Source organism: Colletotrichum spaethianum (assembly GCF_022836535.1).
Source record: "Colletotrichum spaethianum MAFF 239500 DNA, contig31, whole genome shotgun sequence".
Taxonomy (NCBI): Eukaryota; Fungi; Ascomycota; class Sordariomycetes; order Glomerellales; family Glomerellaceae; genus Colletotrichum; species Colletotrichum spaethianum.
The window spans coordinates 435675-455321 of record NW_026054801.1 but is presented as its reverse complement, the minus strand read 5'-3'; the positions used below and the strand labels follow the sequence as shown (position 1 = coordinate 455321).

At 56.3% G+C, this 19647-nt stretch overlaps 4 protein-coding genes across 4 annotated transcripts; all 4 read right to left on the bottom strand.

Annotated features, from left to right (window-relative positions):
- Nucleotides 1–3: 3 nt before the first annotated feature.
- On the bottom strand, nt 4–1478 carry ColSpa_09915 (isoflavipucine cluster transcription factor ATEG_00326; the record flags this gene model as incomplete). The annotated part of the gene is made up of 2 exons (XM_049276127.1): nt 4–1169; nt 1232–1478. 2 exons carry the CDS (start codon nt 1476–1478, stop codon nt 4–6), a joined length of 1413 nt encoding a protein of 470 aa, XP_049132084.1.
- Nucleotides 1479–7828: 6350 nt separating this feature from the next.
- ColSpa_09914 (flavohemoprotein) lies at nt 7829–9103 on the bottom strand (the record flags this gene model as incomplete). The annotated part of the gene is made up of 1 exon (XM_049276126.1): nt 7829–9103. One exon carries the CDS (start codon nt 9101–9103, stop codon nt 7829–7831), a length of 1275 nt encoding a protein of 424 aa, XP_049132083.1.
- Nucleotides 9104–12662: 3559 nt separating this feature from the next.
- On the bottom strand, nt 12663–14516 carry ColSpa_09913 (uncharacterized protein; the record flags this gene model as incomplete). Its single annotated transcript, XM_049276125.1, has 1 exon — nt 12663–14516. The coding sequence occupies one exon, from the start codon at nt 14514–14516 to the stop codon at nt 12663–12665; it is 1854 nt and encodes a 617-aa protein (XP_049132082.1).
- A 693-nt stretch (nt 14517–15209) lies between these two features.
- Nucleotides 15210–17949, bottom strand: ColSpa_09912 (trehalose-phosphatase; the record flags this gene model as incomplete). Its single annotated transcript, XM_049276124.1, has 5 exons — nt 15210–16346; nt 16585–16787; nt 16859–17139; nt 17212–17597; nt 17836–17949. The coding sequence occupies 5 exons, from the start codon at nt 17947–17949 to the stop codon at nt 15210–15212; spliced, it is 2121 nt and encodes a 706-aa protein (XP_049132081.1).
- Between the last annotated feature and the right edge of the window lie 1698 nt (nt 17950–19647).

Here is a 19647-nt window from a genome sequence, read left to right as displayed (position 1 = left end):
TCTTCATCCGTCGAGCAATGCCTCCATTGCCTTGCGTAGATCCTTTAGCTCCTTGCCTAGGCTTTCTTCTTGCCTCTTCAGGGCCTGGAATGAGACATCGACTACACCAGAGAACATGGAGGTTGCGTCAGGTGCCTTGCCTGCTGGCGAGCCATCCGATCGCAGAGCTGGATCTAGCGATGCAGTTGCTCGCCGCATCTGTAGAAGGAACTCCTCGGCCAACTGAATGGTCAGAGACATCTGTAGCGACGGCGTCGAATCAACTGCGAATGAGCCCACAGTGACGCCAGGAAGCTTCCAGGACTGAAACAGGTTGCCCGACTCTAGCTGTGCTAGCTCTGAGTGAATGCAGCTAAAGACCTTTTGATACATGTCCAGAAACCGAACATATGTCGAGAGAACGAAGAGACAGGTCGCCGGATCCGACAAGGAGTTGAGTCGTCTAGCGAGTAGAGAGCCTCCGTCATCGCTTGCGGGAGAGCCCACCTCCATGGGTGGAGACATCTCCGCAAGGACGTCTGCGAAGTGACGCGAGAGTTTGAACATCTCATCGATAGGGAAAGGCGTCGTCGTGGAGCTTCCGTCATCGGGCGTGAAGGCTATGCTGGATCGGCTGGTGTCCTCGGAAGGGTCCGTCTGAAGGGGGAGATCTGACGAAAGCTCAAAGAGTCGGGAGTTGACTTCGGTGATGCGAGGCATCCACTCCTCCGTCGATGAGCCTTGGCCACCAGCATACGGCCGCAGCATGATCTGTCTTGTTCTTTGCTTGGCACGCTTTTTCGATTTCCGCTGCGGAGTTGAGTCGTGTTGCTTACTGGATCTCGACATTTGCCTGTAGGATAAAGGGCTTCCGAGATAGGGACGGCCGACCTGGCCTGTTTCCGGAGCCATAGGCGAAGTAAATGCAGAGTCCGATGCTGTAGAGTGAACAGGGCTCCAAGAGTGGGCGATGGCATCTCCGTGATCCGACATCAATGCGTCCATGTTGCCGCCGAATGTCTGGGGTGCCGGCTGCTGCTGGTTTTGACCTGGCTGATAGAGCCCGGTGGGGTGGCCAAAACTGAAGTCGAAGTCGACCATGTCCATCATGGCATCGGATGTAACGACACCATTGTCTTCGAATCCTGTGTTACTGCAGACAGAACCAACAGACTGGGCCTTGACGATCGCTACACGAAGAAATGCTGTCAGTAAGGGAGACTTCTAGACAGGTCGAAGACACAAGACTCACACAGATCAGTGTGCGCAACTGGGTGGCCGCCCGAGGTCCGTTGCCGCTTAGGTGACGAGACACCTTTACGTGCAAAGTCTCGAGTCGAGCCGTGCTGGTGTTGCTTCCGATAGCGCAGAGAAGGACTTGAGGTGCACTCTTCCTTGAGTCTGATACACCGCTCGCATGCTTCATCGCCGACGCGTTTACAGCTGAGCTTTTGCCTGTGGCACCTGTCGCAGGCCTTCCGAATCGGACCATCAGACATTGTTACTGCCATAGTTCGGCGTTTGCAAAACAAGAATAATTTGCGAGGGAATTCCAGAGTCGGGGGTGAGGAGGGGAGGCGTGTCGTCAAATAGGCCTGAACCCATTCGACAGGAAAGTGGGCTCGATCCCTGAACAATGAGACAAGCTTGCATCAATGCTTTTCTCTCGACAGGGGAGAAAAGTACTGTTGGCAACATGCAGGCGAGAAGACAGGTACTGGCATCAACAACGCCCAGGACGATCCATTCCTTGCCGCAACCATAAGCCGAGTGAAAAAGCACTTGAGTGCCGAGTCACCGCCATTGGACCAACGTCGGCTAGCCTTGAGCGCGATGGTAAAACATGGCGAATATGGTTGAGGAAGTTGGGCCTTGTCCCTCGGGCTTGACGAAATGGCATCTGAACTAACCTGCCCAGGACTATGGACTCGACCTGGAAGTGGGAATGGGACTGGGAAGTGGGTGTAGAGTGTTCACCAGCGACGCTTGCTCGCCGGGCAACCAATGGGCACCCTCCCCGGTGGCCCAGGAAGATGGTACGGACCTGCGTGACTTCTGCGATCTGAGTCCATTACGGCGGGATGAGGACGATGCCTGAAAGAAGAAAACACTCCACTAGCTCGAGGACAGATGCGCAGGTCACGGTCTCTCTGCAGAGCTGCTGTGCTAGACAGCCCAGGGTCGGTTGCAAGGGGTCGGCCGATCCACCATGGACCCTGTCTGTGGAGACGATGAAACATGCAAAACGAAGTGTCGGGAGGGTTGGACTGATGTGGTACAGAGAACGACAAAGAAAACCTTTTTGAGAGAGAGAGAAAACATAAAGACTTCTCCTACCATGACAGGCCATATCCGCTAGGCTTGGCGTTTGTCTGACCCTCCTATCCACTGTCGAAGCTTTCCCCCACCACCGCGCGGTATGACCTGTGTGGTCGACAGGAACCACCGGGCATGCAGGAAGTGGCTGAAAGAGCAGCCATCAAGACCAAGTGCCAAGAAATGGCTAGGGGCAAGTGGTGATCCTTGCTCGACGGTGTGGCAGATGGGCCATTACGTTCAACATCCATGGTACTTCTTCAGGAAACGGTGGAGCCCCGATGCTGCGCGACCAGATTCCCGATTCGAGCCTCTGGGGCCCCGGTCTCAACTTTGACATGGATGACTCGCTCCGCGCCAGAGTTGTCGGATGACAGAGATAACGGCAACGCCCCGCCATCTCTGCTTTCGACATCGACCATTGAGCTATCATGCGGCTTCAGAGGTAAGCTCTTTAGGGCGCGTATCGGCCATGCCATCTGCTCGCCGACGGCTTCATTTAGTCTTCGTAGTCGCCGTAGAACTCGCACACTGGCCAATTAAGACGTCCACCGTGGGCAAAGATCGGTCTAGGATCAATCCGGGTTCTGTTTGATAGTTCGGAACTGAAGGATTAGCATCATCAAGCATGGGCCTTGAATCAAAGTCGATATTGTCCAGCCAAGACTGGGGGTAATCTCAGGACCTGACCCGACAATCAAGGCCGAACAGATTTTCAAGGTGTTTGTTGAGAACCATCGCCGACTATGTGTCAAAACTGCGGGCTTGCTGGTGTTGTTTGCTTAACGGTTTGTCAAGCTGTTTGCCCAAATATTTGTTGGTGCTGTCGGACCCGTCAGGCTGATTCCTACCAGGGTCCCCCGCGGTGCGTGTCGAGCGACGTAATCTGGTGTTCCGAGATTGTGACAGTGCGCATCGCACAAGAATGTGCGCGATCACCTCAGGTAAGACCGCCTTTGACGAAAAAGGGTGTCTTGCGGTCCCAGCAGGACGGGTATGCCTGCCCTCTTCTGCGCATATCAGTGAGGTCGGATCAGTGCGCAGCCGAAGTCGACGAATGGGAGGTCTTGTGAGAGCATCTTCATCGGAAGCAAAAGCAATGCTGTATTCGATTCGGAGTCGCGTTGCAAGGTCGTCATGGACTAGGAGGCAGCCTTGCAACGAAAGGCCGTTGAATAGGGCCCGTTAGGCGCTCGGACAAGTTAGATCAGTAAGGATACGGCCGAAAAGGTGGCAGGAAGGCGCCGTCCCTTTGTTTTGCGGGAAAGCCAAGTAAGCGCTGTAGGCGGGCAGTTGGCTGGCGCGGTTGAGTGTCAAGCGGGAGACGATGTCGATGATGAGCAAAACGAGAGGTTTGGTTGAAACGCCGTCGCCAGTAAGGAGTGTGCATTCCCTTAGAGCTGCGTGCCGGATCGGGAAGAATGCAGCCCTAGCGCGATTTATCGAGGAGCTGGGAGGTGTGGAAGGCCGCATTCTAGCCAGGATCCTCGACACTACCCCCTCAAGCCGAACCCTTGCAGGCTTGTGGTACCCGCCAACCAACTTCAAATCCGGACGCCAGAGGGGGACTCGACGTGATGGCGCAGATAGCTCGACGAGGGCTAGTGATCCGGCACTGCTGATTGTCGTTGTTTGGTCTATGGAGCCCTTGCAACTTGGCTGGGCCGTGGATCGGAGAAAGAAAAGCTGGTCGATACTATCGAAAGTCGTTCAATGGCTGCTTCTGCAATTAGAGACAGATTGCAATGCTGATCCAAGGGGGTTTGCGAAAAACCAAAAACAGGTACCAGATTGTAGTTCAGTTGCACAAGTATGAAATGGCGGGTGCGGCCGCGTCGCCCAGAACCGAGCTCGTGGCAGCCCGCTTCATGGATGGCCACCCCGGAGACCATCGAAGTAGGTATGCCAGCCAGCGTTGCCGCACCGTTCCGTAAAGTCGAACAAGGCAGAAAGACTTGGCGTCGTATCACCCCAGGTGACTTCGAGATTGGTTCGCGGCCGTCCAGAGTTTGACGCCTTGGAGCGGCCCGTTTTCCCGATCATCGTTTGATGTTTCCCTTTGAGAGAAGACGTATTCTTTGTTTTGCATGCTATGGGGGATGATTGTTGAGGTAACAGCGGCCGAAACAAAATTATTTAGACTCGAATCAATGATGGCGCCAGACAGCGTCGCGGCATTGCCAGCAGCACCATGTAGCGTCGTTGCGGTGCCAGTTGCGCGAATGCGGGCCGTCCCACGGAATGGAGCATCAGCTCATGCCATTGTCCGTGCTGACGAGCCACGACGCGCGGAGGCATGTTGACAGCTTTCAAGGTACCATGGCTCTTGGGTGGTCCGCCTGGCTCGGAAGCGTTGCCTTGCGTCATGACAGCTGCACTCACGGATCGGGCTCTCTCTGGATAGGAATCGCGCCCATGGTTCAGTTCCTCAGCTCCCAGCCCACAGAGGTGGGAACCCTAGGCCGATGCACTGCGACATCGGGACATTATGTGAACCATATTGGCGGCGAGTCGCCAATATTGGCTGGGGATAACCCCCAAAGGAGACTCAAAGGCGTGGTTCGACTGGCAGTAGCTCCGATACACCCACGCGATTGGAATCGCGCCCGAAGGGTCTTCTCTGTGAGTGGGGTGCAATAAGTCAACCCATCCACCGCAGGTTCGGCGAAGCTTGTGAATCGGCGAAGAGCGGCATCTCGGCGATTCTGGACCATGGAGGTGACCTATCTAGACGTGCTGGAGAATGCGAGGGGTAGGCCGGGGGTCGGACGTTGACAAGAAGCCACGCGGTGTGCGAATAGCGTTGAGCAGTCCAGCCCTTCCCTCCCCCCGTCCAGGCCGGTCCTCGAGTGCCCCCGTGACGGGAATTGGCCAACCCATGATGCACGGATAAAGTTTGAGTATCGACATTCCACAGTCACCATCCTTATGATTCGAGCCCCTTGAAAAGGCAACGAGCGTGGACAGGTTGCAGGCAGGACAGGGCGGGTGGCAGCGGAATGTAACTGACTCTTCCAGAACTCTGGCCCGCTGGTCTATCTCAGGGCGCTTCGCGAGCTTGCTTCGCCCCTTGGAATGACGATGATGAGTGTGACCGAGGTGTGTGTGAGATCATCTGGCAGGGGTCCCTTGGATCCCGGGGTCTGATCCGGAGATCAATCGAGCAGAATGCTTGGGTCGATGTGAGAAGTCAAATATGACAGTGGCCATACCGTGGGGGCCTTAGCGTGCGATCCTACGAGTGGTAGAGGGGCGATTGGACCTAACCCTCGGTCGGGTCGCGGAACGGTGCCGGAGCAGCAGGAAAAGAAGGGAAAGCAGAGGACGAAGAAGAAATGTAGTTGAGAAAGCAAAGAATCGGTGGTACCAGATCGATGGGGAAAAGGCTCCCCCTGTCGGGTCCGTGGCCTCTGTCCTGACGCGAGGAAAGGAAAATGCATAGTACTGGGTAGGGGGGTAAAGACGGGACGCGGGAACAAGCGTTTCGTATCTCTCTTGCTTCCATCGACGTGCATTCCTGAGGAGAAGCCTACATCGACAGGGCATTCGAGCATCCCATCCGACATGCTTGTGGGAGATGAGGGTGAGAGGGGGAATATGGACGCGGACGTGGGGGGGGAGGTAGTGGCGCGAAAGCAGAGAGAACGGCGGGCACCGAATTCCCCGGCGAGTGTACGTACCTGCTTCCGGGCGGCGGATCCGAGGACGGCAGGCGGGGACGCGCGGGCCCGGACTTTCCCCCCAATACCAATTCTGAGGCAGGCGGAGGAAGGTGCATTGCTTCCATGCTGTCACTTTTACCGCCTGCCATGACGCCAAGTCTCTTTGCACCGCACCTGTGTCTCTTCCAGCCTCATCCAGCTCCTTCTCTCCTGCCCTCTTCCTGGGCACCTCCCCCCCCCCCCCCCCCCCCCCCCCCCCCCCCCCCCCCCCCCCCCGCCTTTCCTTCCTTCCCCCGCCGTCCGGATGTTACTAGCCGTTCCCGGGTTAAGCTGTTCGTTTATTATTAGCGCTCGGAATCGGAGCCCCGGCTCCCCGGACACGTGGTCTCATCAGTCACGGCCGAGGTGAACCCCTGGGACGATCCAGTCTGGCAACTCATCACGGCGACCCCATCTGGTCATTGGCTGCGGACTGCTTACTCTGACCTCACATCCATCTCGACGAGCCAACTGCGTGCAAAAACTACCCGTCATTCAGAGTCACAGTCAGACAATGTTGACTCGGCCCCATCAGGAACCCGACTCTAGCCTGCCCGACCCTTGCCTTGGCTTGGGTCCATCGACAGGCGTGTGTGGGTTTTGTACTCCCTTCAGGCCCAGTTTTGCTTTATCCTTCTGTCCCTGCGTCGGCGTGGGCTTTTTATCGCTTCTCATATTGGATCCAAGTTCCAGTTCAGCCAGAACCCGAAAGACGGGGAATCTAGCTCTGCGATGTCCTAATACCCATGTCGGCCCGACGCATCACGGGTATCTGCTGGATCACTGCATCGTTGGATCGCCGGGTTCCGAGCACATACATGTCGCCCTAGACGCCCTCCCTGCCTGGTCCATCATCTACCCTGCCGGATGCTACCCGCGCCCGCGCAAGCTCCCGCTCGGGGAAGAAGGCAGCCCGCATGCCGTGCATTGACATCTGGCCGCGGGATCGTCATCACGATGCACGATGTGGCCGCCACGGCCAAGTTCCTCGACGCTTTTCTGTGCTGGGAAAAAGCAATGCTGGCAGGGATCAGAACCTTTTTGCTGTGTCACCTGTTCCAGTTATTCTTGGCCGCTCGAACCCTCGCGGACGCCATCCTGTCTCCCTCATCCGCACAGGTTCAGATGATAGTTCAACGGCGGGCGCCTTACGTGGCGCATTATAGCAGTTGGAACGAACGAGTTGTTTGGCCGGTATGCTAGAGTTTCTGACAACAGAGCCCTGGTTTCCGATAAACTGACAGACTGTGCCGTCAACACGTTCAATTACCACGGTTGGCGTACTCTTCGTCTGTCATTCTTCACAAATCGATATCAAATCTCTTCTCCGTGGCTCATCAACTTGACACAACCGAAAATTCCATTTCGCGTCTGGAAGCCTGATTGTTTCCAGCCTGTGCGCAAACGTGCAAAATTTTCACACGTTAGTAGAGTTCTTCGCAGAACCCATCACCACGAAACGACAAAGCTGGGAAAAAGCAACGCCCAGCTCCCACAGCCGAGGGAGGGCCAAGTCACGCAACAAGGACAGAAGACGAAAAAGTAAACACCCCTGACCCTTTGCTTTCATCACCTATACCATAAGGGAGGGGGAAAACATTCCTAGAGGCAAAGAAAAAATGGGAAAAATCTGAGAGGTATCTTTCTATCCGTTCGACTCAAGCAAGGCTACCACGCCATAAAAAACAAAACCACACAGAGAAACCATTTCCATCTCACAAAACTGCCGCCCCGCTGTGTCACCCCCCTCGCAAGATCCCAGTCATAAATCATCTTTCTTGCTTTCTCTTTGTTTGACCACTTTTTTTTTCCTTCCAAATCTTTGCGTTCGACTACTGGTCGACGTCACCGGTAGCAAACAGCTCCAGCTTCACTCTCGCCCTCTCAACACCCAGGCCCTCGAGCACCAGTCTCACCTTGAGCATCCAATCCCTCGGCCCACAGACATAATACTCAGTCCTATTGTCGGATAGTCCGAGTTCCTCCTGAGGCAGTTTCGTCAGGTCAAGGTGCTGCTCGTAATCGTACTCCTGTCCCTTCTGGTCCCCTGGCTTCACCTCATTGAGGAAGATGTGTGCGCTGACGTTTTCCCGCTCGCGGGTGAGGTTTCGGATGTGCTTGGCGAACACGAGGTTGCCGCTGTTGCGCGCCACGTGTACCCACTTGATCGGCCGGTTCGGCGTCTTGGACTCGGGGCTCAGCACCGTGTTGAGGATGGACATGAGCGGGGTCGCGCCGACGCCTGCCGAGAGCAACACCAGCGGAACATCCGCCTTATCGTCCTGGGCCGTGTCGAGGAAGAAATCACCTCGGGGGTGCGACACCTCGACCTCGTCGCCGACCTGGAAGTCATTGTGTAGGAGGTTGGAAACCAGGCCGGGAACCAGGCCCTTGCTCACGTCATCCTGGGGCGCGTCGACGAGTGTCGCCTCGCGCTTGACGCTGATGCGGTAGTAGTCTCCCTTGGAGGCAGCGTCGCTGAGACTATACTGCCTTGGCTGGGTGATGCCGCCGAGCTGCGGCACGGGGACCTGCACAGAGATGTACTGGCCGGGCTGGTACTTTGGCAGAGGCAGCCTGCCGTCCGAGGGGGCGAGGTAGAAGCTGGTGACGGAGTCGGACTCGTCGATACGACGGATGATCTTGAACTTGCGCCAGTTGGTCCAAGGACCGGCCTCGCGGTACATCTCGTCTTCGCGGCCGATGAAGACCTGCGCGAGCTGGCCGTATGCAGCGGTCCAAGCCTCGGCGATCTCGGGGGTAAGAGCGTCCCCCAGGACCTCACCAATGGCCTTCATGAGGTGGGTGCCGACGATGTCGTATTGTTCGGGGCGGATGTACAGTGAGGCGTGCTTGTGGGCGATGCGCTCCACGGCGGCCTTGAGCCTGGGCAGATCGTCAATGTAGCTGGCGTAGGCGAGGACGGACTGGGCGAGTGCCCGGGGCTGCTCGCCGGAGGCTTGGTTGCGAAGACTGAAGACGTTCTTGAGCTCCGGGTGGGTGTCAATCATGTCTTTGTAAAACAGGGTCGTGATGGTCTCGCCGTGCACCTTGAGCACGGGCGCCGTCGACTTGACGATGTTGATCTGGTCTTGAGTGAGGCCCATTCTGGCGGTTGAGTTGGAGAAGAATCGGCCAATGTGCTGAGTGGGACGAGCCAACTTTGGTAAGAGACGAGATGCCTTGGAGGAGAAGGCCAGCATCTGCTCAGGATGAGTCGTGGAGGTGATGTCGAGGATGACGATGATGTGCTGCAGCAAGTCTGCTCGGCAGTGTGATGACTAACGTTTCTTGTCGTCCGTGTGTGGCAGGAAAGCCGGGAAAAGAGTCTGATGTCTGGAATACCGAGTTCTCTCTTGTCGTTTCAGATGCATGGGAGGGACGGCCGGCGGTATTTATCCAGACGAATCCGCACGGGTTGCACCATATGTCATGGCACGACGCTGCCATTGACAAATCTCCATCACCTCTATGGTCCGCGGCGATTATCCCACCGCAGTGTAGAACCATGCGTTGTTCTCGTCCGGCCTCCACAAAAAAGTTTTGGGAGCTCCGTATCATCCTCTTGCCGGTGGCCTGACGTCGGGGATGCCCACGCGTTGTCGGATCTTGCATCTCCGCGGCGGCAGCACGTACGGTGGTGGCACACATGACGGCGGGATCTAGCGGCCGGGGGGCACCCCTGACCTTTGGTGCGGGCGGAACCTTCGGGGACCGACTGCCTTGAAGTCATGAGTGGGCTACCGGTAGGGCCCGCTCTGGTTGCGAACGTGCTGTGGTTACAGGCAAAAATAAATCCCCATGGTAGAGTAGATGTGGCTTGACCTTCCACCAACCCGCCCAAGCAGCAATACTCCCTGATGCGGTGAACTCTGAGTAACCGTACCATCTGGCCACTATGGGTCAAAGCCCCCAGTGGGAGTGGTGGCATTTACCGGCAAGGATTCAATACTTACCCCTACGTACTACCGTAGTAAGAGTTCTCATAGGTGGGGAGGTGTACTATGTATTTGTGTTTCCTGGCAACGATGCAATTGCGTCACTTTCATAGCTACGTCTCCGAATTCCCCAGCGGCAATAAATCGCTGCTCGACTGCAGTCCGCTATAAACAAAGAACCACTAATGCGAGGCTGCAAAACGCGGACCACGACATCTCACATGTTACGATTGCGTGCGTTTCTTGCTCCGAGCGCCGGCAGCTAGGACGCAAGCTGCAAGATCGTTCGAAACCTCGCATCTGCGGTCTGAGGGTGCATGCCCGCAAGTGCGGCATGATGACCAACGCCAAACGCCGCCTAACTTCAACGGCTGCATAGAGAGAGAGAGAGAGAGAGAGAGAGAGAGGGAGGGCGAGACCCCAAGAACGGGACGCAGAGGAGCGTTGAGTTGTCACGCGCTGTGGCGCCCGTGGTTCCTGACAGCAGCACGCTAGAAACTCTGCTATCAAAGCCTAATCCGTCCGCAAGGGGTAAATAGGTTGGACGCGCACATGGGATGTCAGACAATAAGGAGATTTACGTAGCCATGTTGGACACCTACGAGGTTCCTCTGTCTGGGTTGTCCGTATTCGACAGTTGGACAAGCAAAGGGAGGGTGGAACGTGAGGTGCCCCGAGTAAAGACGTGTCACCTTCATGAGAAAAAGCGAAGATCCACGGCTGAGAGACAAACGTCGCACCGCCACTCCCGTGAGGATCGTCTGTTGGCGTCAGTTGTGTCGTGCACCGTACAAGACACCTGTGTCGTTTGGCGGTTACAATTTTTGCTAGTCAGCACAGTTGGGAATAGAGCGGATGGTACCTCTCCGCCCCGCATCTATCGTCGTCTTTGCGATTCATCGCTCTCATGCGAAAGGGTACCCGAGCGTCGAGTCGCTGGCTGGACGGACAAGATCTCCGGAGATGCTTCATCTTACATCCTTGGAATTTTTCGTTTTCTGACAGATTCTCGCAGAAACACGGAAGCAAACAGCTTTAGCCAGAATGCCCGTTCCGAAAAAAGGCTCATAATAGTGGGTGCTGGAAGAGGGCGATCAACACGAGGACCCTGCGAGAACAGCCGTGATGACAGAACCTGGCCTGATGCTCTATTCCAAAGCCGCGACAGTTGAGCGCGCCCTTGCTGGGTCGGGGTGGTGGGCACTGATCACCAGCCCGTGGCCAAGTCCCGAACGGGTTCGGCCCTGGAGCGATCCTGTGCTCCACCATCGCAAGCGCGGCCCTGCATGTCGACATGGCATCTTTTCCTGGAGCGACTGGACATTTCTCGGCGGTGCGGCCGTTATCCCCAACGGCCCCCCCGATCCCCAACCGGGAACAGGGCGGCAGCTACCACCATCAGACAGGGCGCGCGAAGAAGCCTGGCCAAGACGTGGGAGGCTGACAGAACACACCACCACCGGTTTACCTAATGGCAAGAGGGAATTTCCGGAACCTGTGCGCCAAAAAAAAGCTTGCAAAAGCCACACATTTCAGCGGCCCCCTATGCCCGGGCCATTCCGGCGGGTGAGCGTCTCCGCGGAATGAAAGGGCGCGCATGGCGGATCGTTAGAACCAGAACCCCTCACAGCGTACCATTCCGCGCGCCAAACCTTGCTCTGGGCCATGCACCGTGACATGCGGGCACGGAAGGGGAAGGGTTCCAGACCTGTCTGCTGAGTTAGGACCAACCACGGGATGTTTCAATTGCGAGAGAGAGAGAGAGTGCCGAACAGGGCTGCACGGCCTAGGGCATACGCGTGGTCTGGCGATGCACGACGGGCCACTTGTGGGAATCCTTTACTAAGGCGCGCGCCTTTGAGGCGCCGTGCGCGGCTGTACCCCGATCTTGGCACATGGTTCCATCTTCCTAGCCCTTCGAACCTCGCAGGTCTCGCTATAGCGAGATGTCCGAGGTGCGAGGTGCGATGTTCCCCGCTGGCGCAAAAACGCAACGTGGAGTCGCGCGCCGACGCTGGTTGATGGAGCCATGATGCTCACGCGAGGTAAACCGTAGACTTGGGTCGTCCTCCTTGGCCTCAAGGATACGGAACTTGTGGGTGTGGAATTTGGAATTCTTGGATGAGCTGCGAGTCCAGTTTTCACGGCCATCGCGGCTGGCCAACGGGACTTGATTTGCTGGGTCCAACGACGTACAAGCTTCCTTGTGTGGGACTGCGTCTCGGATCCGGCTGGGTCTGGTGATGAGGGTTTCCAGCCAAGTTGCTTTGGTGATGCCTTCTCCGCGGGCTGCCTGTTTTTACAATCTCTGGGTCAAGCGATGCAGCCTCTGCTTTCTGTTCTTTAACTACGCTGGCTTGGGATTTCCGGTTGTCTGCAGATGCTGAGATTATCGCCACGCATGCAAGCTGCGTCGTAACTCGTGTAAGCTTGAGCGCCGGCCGTCAGATGACAGTTTGGTAAGCCGTGCAGCTTGTCATTCGTTAATCAAAGATAGTGTTCTATACAAATGGAGTCTTATCAGTCAACGGTCAACTACCCCAGACAGATGACTAGGGACAACGGCGTCACGAATATACAACCATCCCCGACTGTTGTCACTGATATTGTTGGGTTGTGGCATCTGCCACGAATTATACTGGCAAGTCACATTGTAACGGTTCAGAGAAAGCTCAGACGTACATAGATGAACCTCACATCAAAACAGTCTAAATAGCATGAAATCCGCTCAACCCATCAGCCTAGACCGAGGCTCCCACTCCCAATATCCCTTTTCGCCGCCTCGCCCCTCCCTGTTGGCCATGGAGCTCCGGTTGTGACAACTCGGGTGGTAGTGGTCTTCCTTCAGCCCAAACGGCCACATGGCAATGAAGCAGATCTCGGCGACGTCGCACCCGGGCTTGCACTTTTTCCACATGCTCCATCCAAGATCCTCCTTGAGCGTCATGATCGCCTCGCGACCTTGCTCGACCGCCCTTCCGAGCTTCCCATCGTCATCACCACGGACGGCGGCGGCAACGACATTGCGGATCTGCGCCTCCGAGAACGCATCCGCCAACTTGGGCGCCGCTTCGAGGACGAGGCCGCGGACGTGGAACAGGTCTTTGCAGATCCGCTCCGCAATGGCAGAGACGGCGACGTGGATCATGCCGTCCTCCGGCGTCCACTCGTCTCTCCGCACCGCGGCCGGCGTGAGGTAGTGCTTCGCACACCTCTCCCTCGCCTCCTTGACGTGTTCGTCCTCCCCCCGCACCGCAGCCCCCACTGCAGAGTCATATTCGTCTTGCGGATAATCCACAAACGTGTTGGTCACGACCAGAACCTGGCTCAGGAACTCCCTGTAGTCTTCGACGGAGCTCTCGTCTGCCATCGCCTCGATGCGGTCCGCGTATCTTGAGACAATCATGTCGACGATGCCTTGCCAGTCGACCTTGCCATCGTTCCACTTGGCCCCCTTTACAATCTCCTCAACTCTGCCGAGGATCACCCTCCTCTCCTCTTCCGCAAGTTGTCCTAGCCTCGGCATATCCCTCCGCCCGTTCGGGTTGGACACGTTCAGAGGATACCAAAGGCCGCTTACCATCCCCCCAAAGTCCAACTTCACTCGCCCGGCGCCGATGCCATCATACCTCTGCCCGACGGCCCTCGCCCATTCAAACATGTCTATCCCGTACTCTCCCTCAACCTGGTCGTTCCACGGTCGCCTCAGCACCGAGAGAAGATCCAACCCGTCCGAGAAGTCGCAGTAAATCGACTCGAACCCAATCTCCATCCTGATGACTCCGTCGAGGCCCCATCCCTTGACGGCTTTGCAGAGATCACTCGCGCGTTCGTACTCTCCAAATCCAGGGGCATTGTCGATTCCACGCAGCAAGGAGTCTTGCGTGTCAAGCGTGCCCATGCCCGTTTTCCCGGCGGACATGCCGTCAATGTACAGCAGCTTCAGGTCCCGATTGGCGCGGTACATGTGTAAGTACCCCCGGGCAGGCCCACCCGGTCCCCCGGGTCCCCTCGGAGGTCGTTTGTCGTCGTCTTCCACAAGTGGCTTCTGTCCTTCTACCATGGGGATAATTGGCTGGCCGCCACGTGGACCTCCAGGCGGCCCCCCTCCACCCGGCAGCTTCCCCTTCCCCTTTCCCGGCGGCCCTGGCGGCGGCATCCCGCGTCCCTTCCTCCAGCTCCTCGCAAAGTTTTCAGAATGCTCCATTTCGAACGCCAGCCACTCGAACTCCTCAGGCGTGCTGTTCGACCTCGTTCCGTGGTACAGGACCGTGCCCTTGGGCACCGTCGCGGGGATCAGCCCCATGCCGTTGTGGTGCAGCGAGGACCCCCACTGCCGCATGGCCGAGTGCACCTCGTTAAAGATGTGCACGGCATTCTCGCGAGCGTGGTCCGGGCTCGGTGCGAAGCCGGAAGACGACGACGACGACGACGACGACGCCGCCGACGATGGCGACTGAGGATGCGACTTGTCCGAGTGTGGTGGCGGCACCGAGAAGGTCTCGGCCGAGACGAGGGCCGTTGCCGGAGATAAGGTGAAACCGTACAGTGCCAAGGCGGCGGCCGAGATCAGGTGAACCATGTTTGCTCACTCGAATTGGTGGCTAGGCTTGGACGCGAAGAAAAGAAGCCAAAAACCCAAAAAGGGGATGAGCAGTTTAACCGACGACGAGAAGCAAAAAAAAAAGTAAAACAAATCAAACAGAAAAAAAGCCCGTCGCAGAAGGTGGCAGCTGATGGCTTGGCTTATCAATCGGAAGGATCCAACCACCACGAGGTCGATCCTCCGGACGCGCGGCTAGCCACGACAACTACCTGATTCGCAGTGAGACTCGAGATGTTTGCAGTGGGACAATTCGACCGGGGTTTGCGTGGCACAGGCGGTGACCGACAGCTATCGACAGCTATCGACAGCTACCGGCAACTACCGGCAGCTAGCCCGTCATCTGGCGCCGCCTGGGACCATCCCGGCACCTTGTTTGGCACCACGTTTGAACACTTGCAAAACATCAGCCCAATACCTCCCACAAACAAACAACACGGCTACGACGGCGATAACAGTGCTCCGTAATCAATTATATCGCGGCTAAATCACTCAAAGTGGGGACTTGAATTCGAGCGCCACAACACAAACTCATCTAACAACCGAGTATTGCACTCTAGAAAAGACCCTGCCAATCAATCTTCTCATCATTACATCCCAACGCACTGGATCCATCAACCCTAACGCACAGCGTCATAACATGCCAAATCGCCAAATCATGGTCACATGCCTTTACTGGCCGTTTTCCCCATTCTGGGCGCTAACCTTTCCAGAGGCAATGGGAACGTCCTTATTCTGGGTAAAGTGCCGCGGGAGACGGTTCTCGCCTTCCGAGTAAGGCTTGCCGGCTTCTTCTCGGGCCATGTCGTTAACCCAGCGTTCATCCCCACGCAGACCAGGCTTGACACCGACTTCAGCCCATTTGGCGGCTAGGTAGAACCAGCCCAGTGCATTTCCGACAGTGCCTACCTCGTCGCTCACACCAGTGGCGGCGGCATAGCTCATCTTCTTGTGCAGCTCCTCGTCAGTGAAGAGGTCCAAGAGATGACTTGCTACCGTCTTGTGGTCGCCAGGCTCCACCAAGAAGCCATTGACATTGTCCTTGACCTGGAGGGGAATGCCGCCTGCCCGCGTGGCAATGACCGGTCGACCGGCATGCAAAGCCTCAGAGACCTTGACCTCAAAACCTTCGCGGGTGGAGAGCTGGAGGACAACATGAGCGTTGGCAATGACCGTGTTGAGAAGCTGGTCGTTGGGCTCGAGACGCATGATGCTGCAATCTGTAACTAGATGAGGGTAGTGTTTCTCGAGCTGGTTCATCGTCTGGTCATAAATCATGCTGGCATCGGGGTCGTCAACGGAGCCATTGCCGCAAACAACAAGCTGCGGGATGTCAGTCTCGCCTTTTTCTTCCAGCAACCGCCGAAATTCGGCATAAGAATCAATGACGGTAGGGATGCCCTTGGAGGGATCGAAGCGAGCCACCTGGATGATGTACTTGCGGGCCGGCCACTGAAGCTCAGTCATTCCCTGGTTGCGACAAGCATTGTTGTAGATGTGGCCGTAGTAGCCCGTATCCCATCTGTTCAAAGGCTTGTTCAAGCCGTCAAGCCAGTCGGTGGTAGCCGGGAAGTAGACCACCTTCTTTCGAGGCACCGTGTTCGGCACAAAGATGGGAATGGGGTGGCTGATGAACATGTCGGCATGCTGTATGTTGCTCCACAAGAAGCTCCAGATGTCTTCCTGAGGCGACCCAGCCTTTGCAGTCAGGTCGCTGCGGATCTGGATATGGGATCTGTAAAGAACGGGCCGGTCAGGGGTAATCTTCTTGATCAGAGGAATCAAGCCAGGCATTTGGGGGTCGTCAATCTGGAGAAAACACACATGTCAGCTGCAGTTCTTGATCGAAGCCAAAAACTGTCTGATGCAGGAACGCCGTGTCAAAGTGGAAGAGGGGTGGGGCAGACCCGAGAGAACAGCTTGGGTGGGATCATCCCACTTCGCATGCACCCGTGGAGGGGTAATCAGCTGTGCAAGTGGGGGAGGGGCAGGTGGATTTGGAGACGACAGCTGGGGAGAGTGGGGAATGCGATTGGAGAGAGCTCACCATGACCACGTCGGCACCACCCTCTTCTGGAGGTCGCAGAGGGCCTCCTTCGGACAGCCAGTAGCGGTTCGCATTTTCCGTGATCCAATCGATAATGGACTGCTTCTCCTCGGCTGAGATGCGCTGATCAGGATGGCTTACACCCTGGAGGATGTTGTGAATGTTCTTGGTAATCCTAAAAACGCCAGGCCTTGGCTTGGGTACTAGCTATGATGTCAGATCCATACGACTCTCCAAGGGCAAAGCAATCCTGTTCCTTGCTGGGAAAACGTACCATACCAAGTCAGATCAACGCCAATGAGACGCGCAAACCGAACGAGGGCGTGTCGCATCAAGGCGACGCCGCCTCCCTGAGGGGTACTGCTGAAGAAGGCGATCTTGATCTTGTTCTCGCGAAGTTTCTTGGCATAAAGCATGGTGGTATCCCAAGTTGGGGCGCCGCAAGTGTCTTTGTGGTTCTGTACCGTGTTGAGCTGCACGCGGAAGCCGGCGTCGGTCTGGACGACACCTCTCCAGCCCACTTGAAGGAGTGGAACCAGAGACGGACCAAAATTCCTGCCGAAGAGCTGTCAGTGAATGATCTCATCAAGTTTCCAAAAGTAATTGGATATCGGGCGGGCAACCTACATGATGCACTTGCGAGCCATGGAGTCTGCTTGCTCGTCAACTCGCTTGATGTCCCAGAAGCTCTTCTCCTTGTGCTCGTCGTCGGGACGCAAAACAACGGGAACGATGTCGAGGTCGAGCCAGAGACGTGAGCATAGAGTCTGGCTCATATATTTGAGAGTCATGGGCAAACCGGCACCAATGAACTTAGAGAAGTTTGTATGCTCATAATCCTCAAGGGTATTGATCACGTAGTCGGCAATGGCATCGTTACCCGTTTGCGTGGCATCGTCGAGATTGATGTACTTGACAGTGAAGTCAATCAGGTAGACGGTGTCGTGGATTGCGAGGGCCACAACAGCCGTGTGAGAGTCGGCGAAGACGGCAGAGATGCCGCAATAGAGAGTCTGTCATGATGGTGTTAGCCGGGAAGGAGTCTGAATTGGGACCGTGGGGCAGTGAACTGGGACATCATCTCGATGCGACCGGGACCGAAGTAAAACAATGAAGAGCAACATAGCTCCGTCGAGCGGGGTTTGCAGTTCAATGTCGTGAGCCAAGCTGGAAATGGCCTGAAGAGGGACCGGTGCTGGGACATGCGGGGAAGGTCGGTTCATGAACAAAGAGAGACGAGTGATGACTTACAGTTAGAGCTGGGCCAAAATGATTACCCTGCTCGTGCATAGTGCTCATCTGTCTCCTGCGGTGCGCGGAGGCGCCCAAGGAAAATTGACGACCTGGTTGCTTCGGGTTGGCCATGATGGCGACGTTCAGCTGTATGATTGTCGATGGTTGAATCGAAGCTGCGGATCGGTGCGGATGAAGAGGCAAAAGGAAGCTTAACAGAGTCGTCTATAATGTTCAATCCATAGACCTGAGGCTCCAGGATGATAATGAGAGGCAGAATCGGAAGAGGGGGACTGGGAAGAGAGAGGTTTTTGTGCTTGGGGTTGGGAATGAGCGTGACCGACTGAGAGTTGACGAGAGGAGTGGAGAGGAGAAGGGGAACGAGACAGGGCTGGGAGGCGGTAACAAGGCGAGAGTACGAAAACGGGAAGTCAGATAAGCAGGTGAGGGTGGTCGTCCAGGTTGGGGAAGCGACCGTGGGACGATCCTGCCGTATCTGCGCCAGCGAGCAGGAGACAACGTTGATGGGGTGGGGGTAAGGAGGAATGAGGGGAAGGAGACTCACTCGAAGACGGAGCCATGGCCAAGGTGGAGGAGGTACTCCATGTACATTATTGAAGCTTAAGGAAACGAGGCGCCCTTTTGGTCTAATCTCACGAGGCGTGTCTATACTGTGCAAGCTTACTGCAGGCCGACATGGGCAGAAAGCAGAACGGCAATCAGGCTACAGCAATAGATACGGTACGGTCAGGCCATGTCGAGAATGGAGGCGAGGGGAAGACTATTCCCCGACCGGTACCTTCGGACGGGCAACGGCCAAGTGGGGCCGGCCGTGAACCGTCAGGCAACGTCAGGTCACCCACCCGACACAGCACCTCCCACCATCTCGCCTCTTCCCACTCCCCACTCCAGGCCAGGTGCCTTTTAAGAACCCCATCTCAATTGTCCCGTGGGACTGCACCTGCGGAGCCCCAAAAGCCTGCATGCAATGGTGACGCAGGGCAAGACAGGCATTCGACACTTCTTGTGTGAACGCCAGGACACTCGGGTGCAGCATACATGCTCTGTTACCGCATGAGGGAACGGGCTAAGACGATGGAGGAAAGTCCACCCCCGCGGGCGGACGTGGGCAGCTTCTCGGTCCCCTGTTCTGTGCGTAATCGATGTCGCACACTCCATCATCGTTGGCCCTCCATCCGTCTTGGAAATATGCTGTTGAGCACTCATCCCGGAAACCACGGTTACATGACTTCACCCAATCCCGAGCACATAGATGATTAAGGTGGGCGAAGCTGACATGTAGTAGCATCACTACAGCAGGGAGGCCCATGCCCGAGACTGCAAACTTGCCGTGCATGCTATCCCAAGTAATTAAAGCAAGGGACGGTAAGGCGGGTAAGGCAGTTGATGTAGAATTCGACCGCTGTGTCCTTGTTTCTGCAAGCACTCCAGCTTACACTGGCTAGTGGACATGGAGGTTAATGGACAGACCAGAGGCAATATTTGCCTTGTAATTCGTCACTGAACCGAAACCTCTTTTGATTCCCAACCGTCAAACGATGCGGACATCCAACGGCGCCTTCCTATCTTCCAATTCCTGAGCTGCCTGCCGCCTTGCTCCTGCCGTCATGCGAACAATGGGCTCCACCCCCGCGCCTTAGCCTCGCTGCCACAACGCCACCGTGCAACCACCCTGAGAGCTTCGCTCACACGGTAAGACCGACCTTTACGAACTTCGAGTGAAAAGACGTATTCTGCTCTTTCCCGCAATTCTTCGGGGCATGTGACACGGTCATTGGCATCGGTGTCTCTGTAAACCTCACCTGCTCC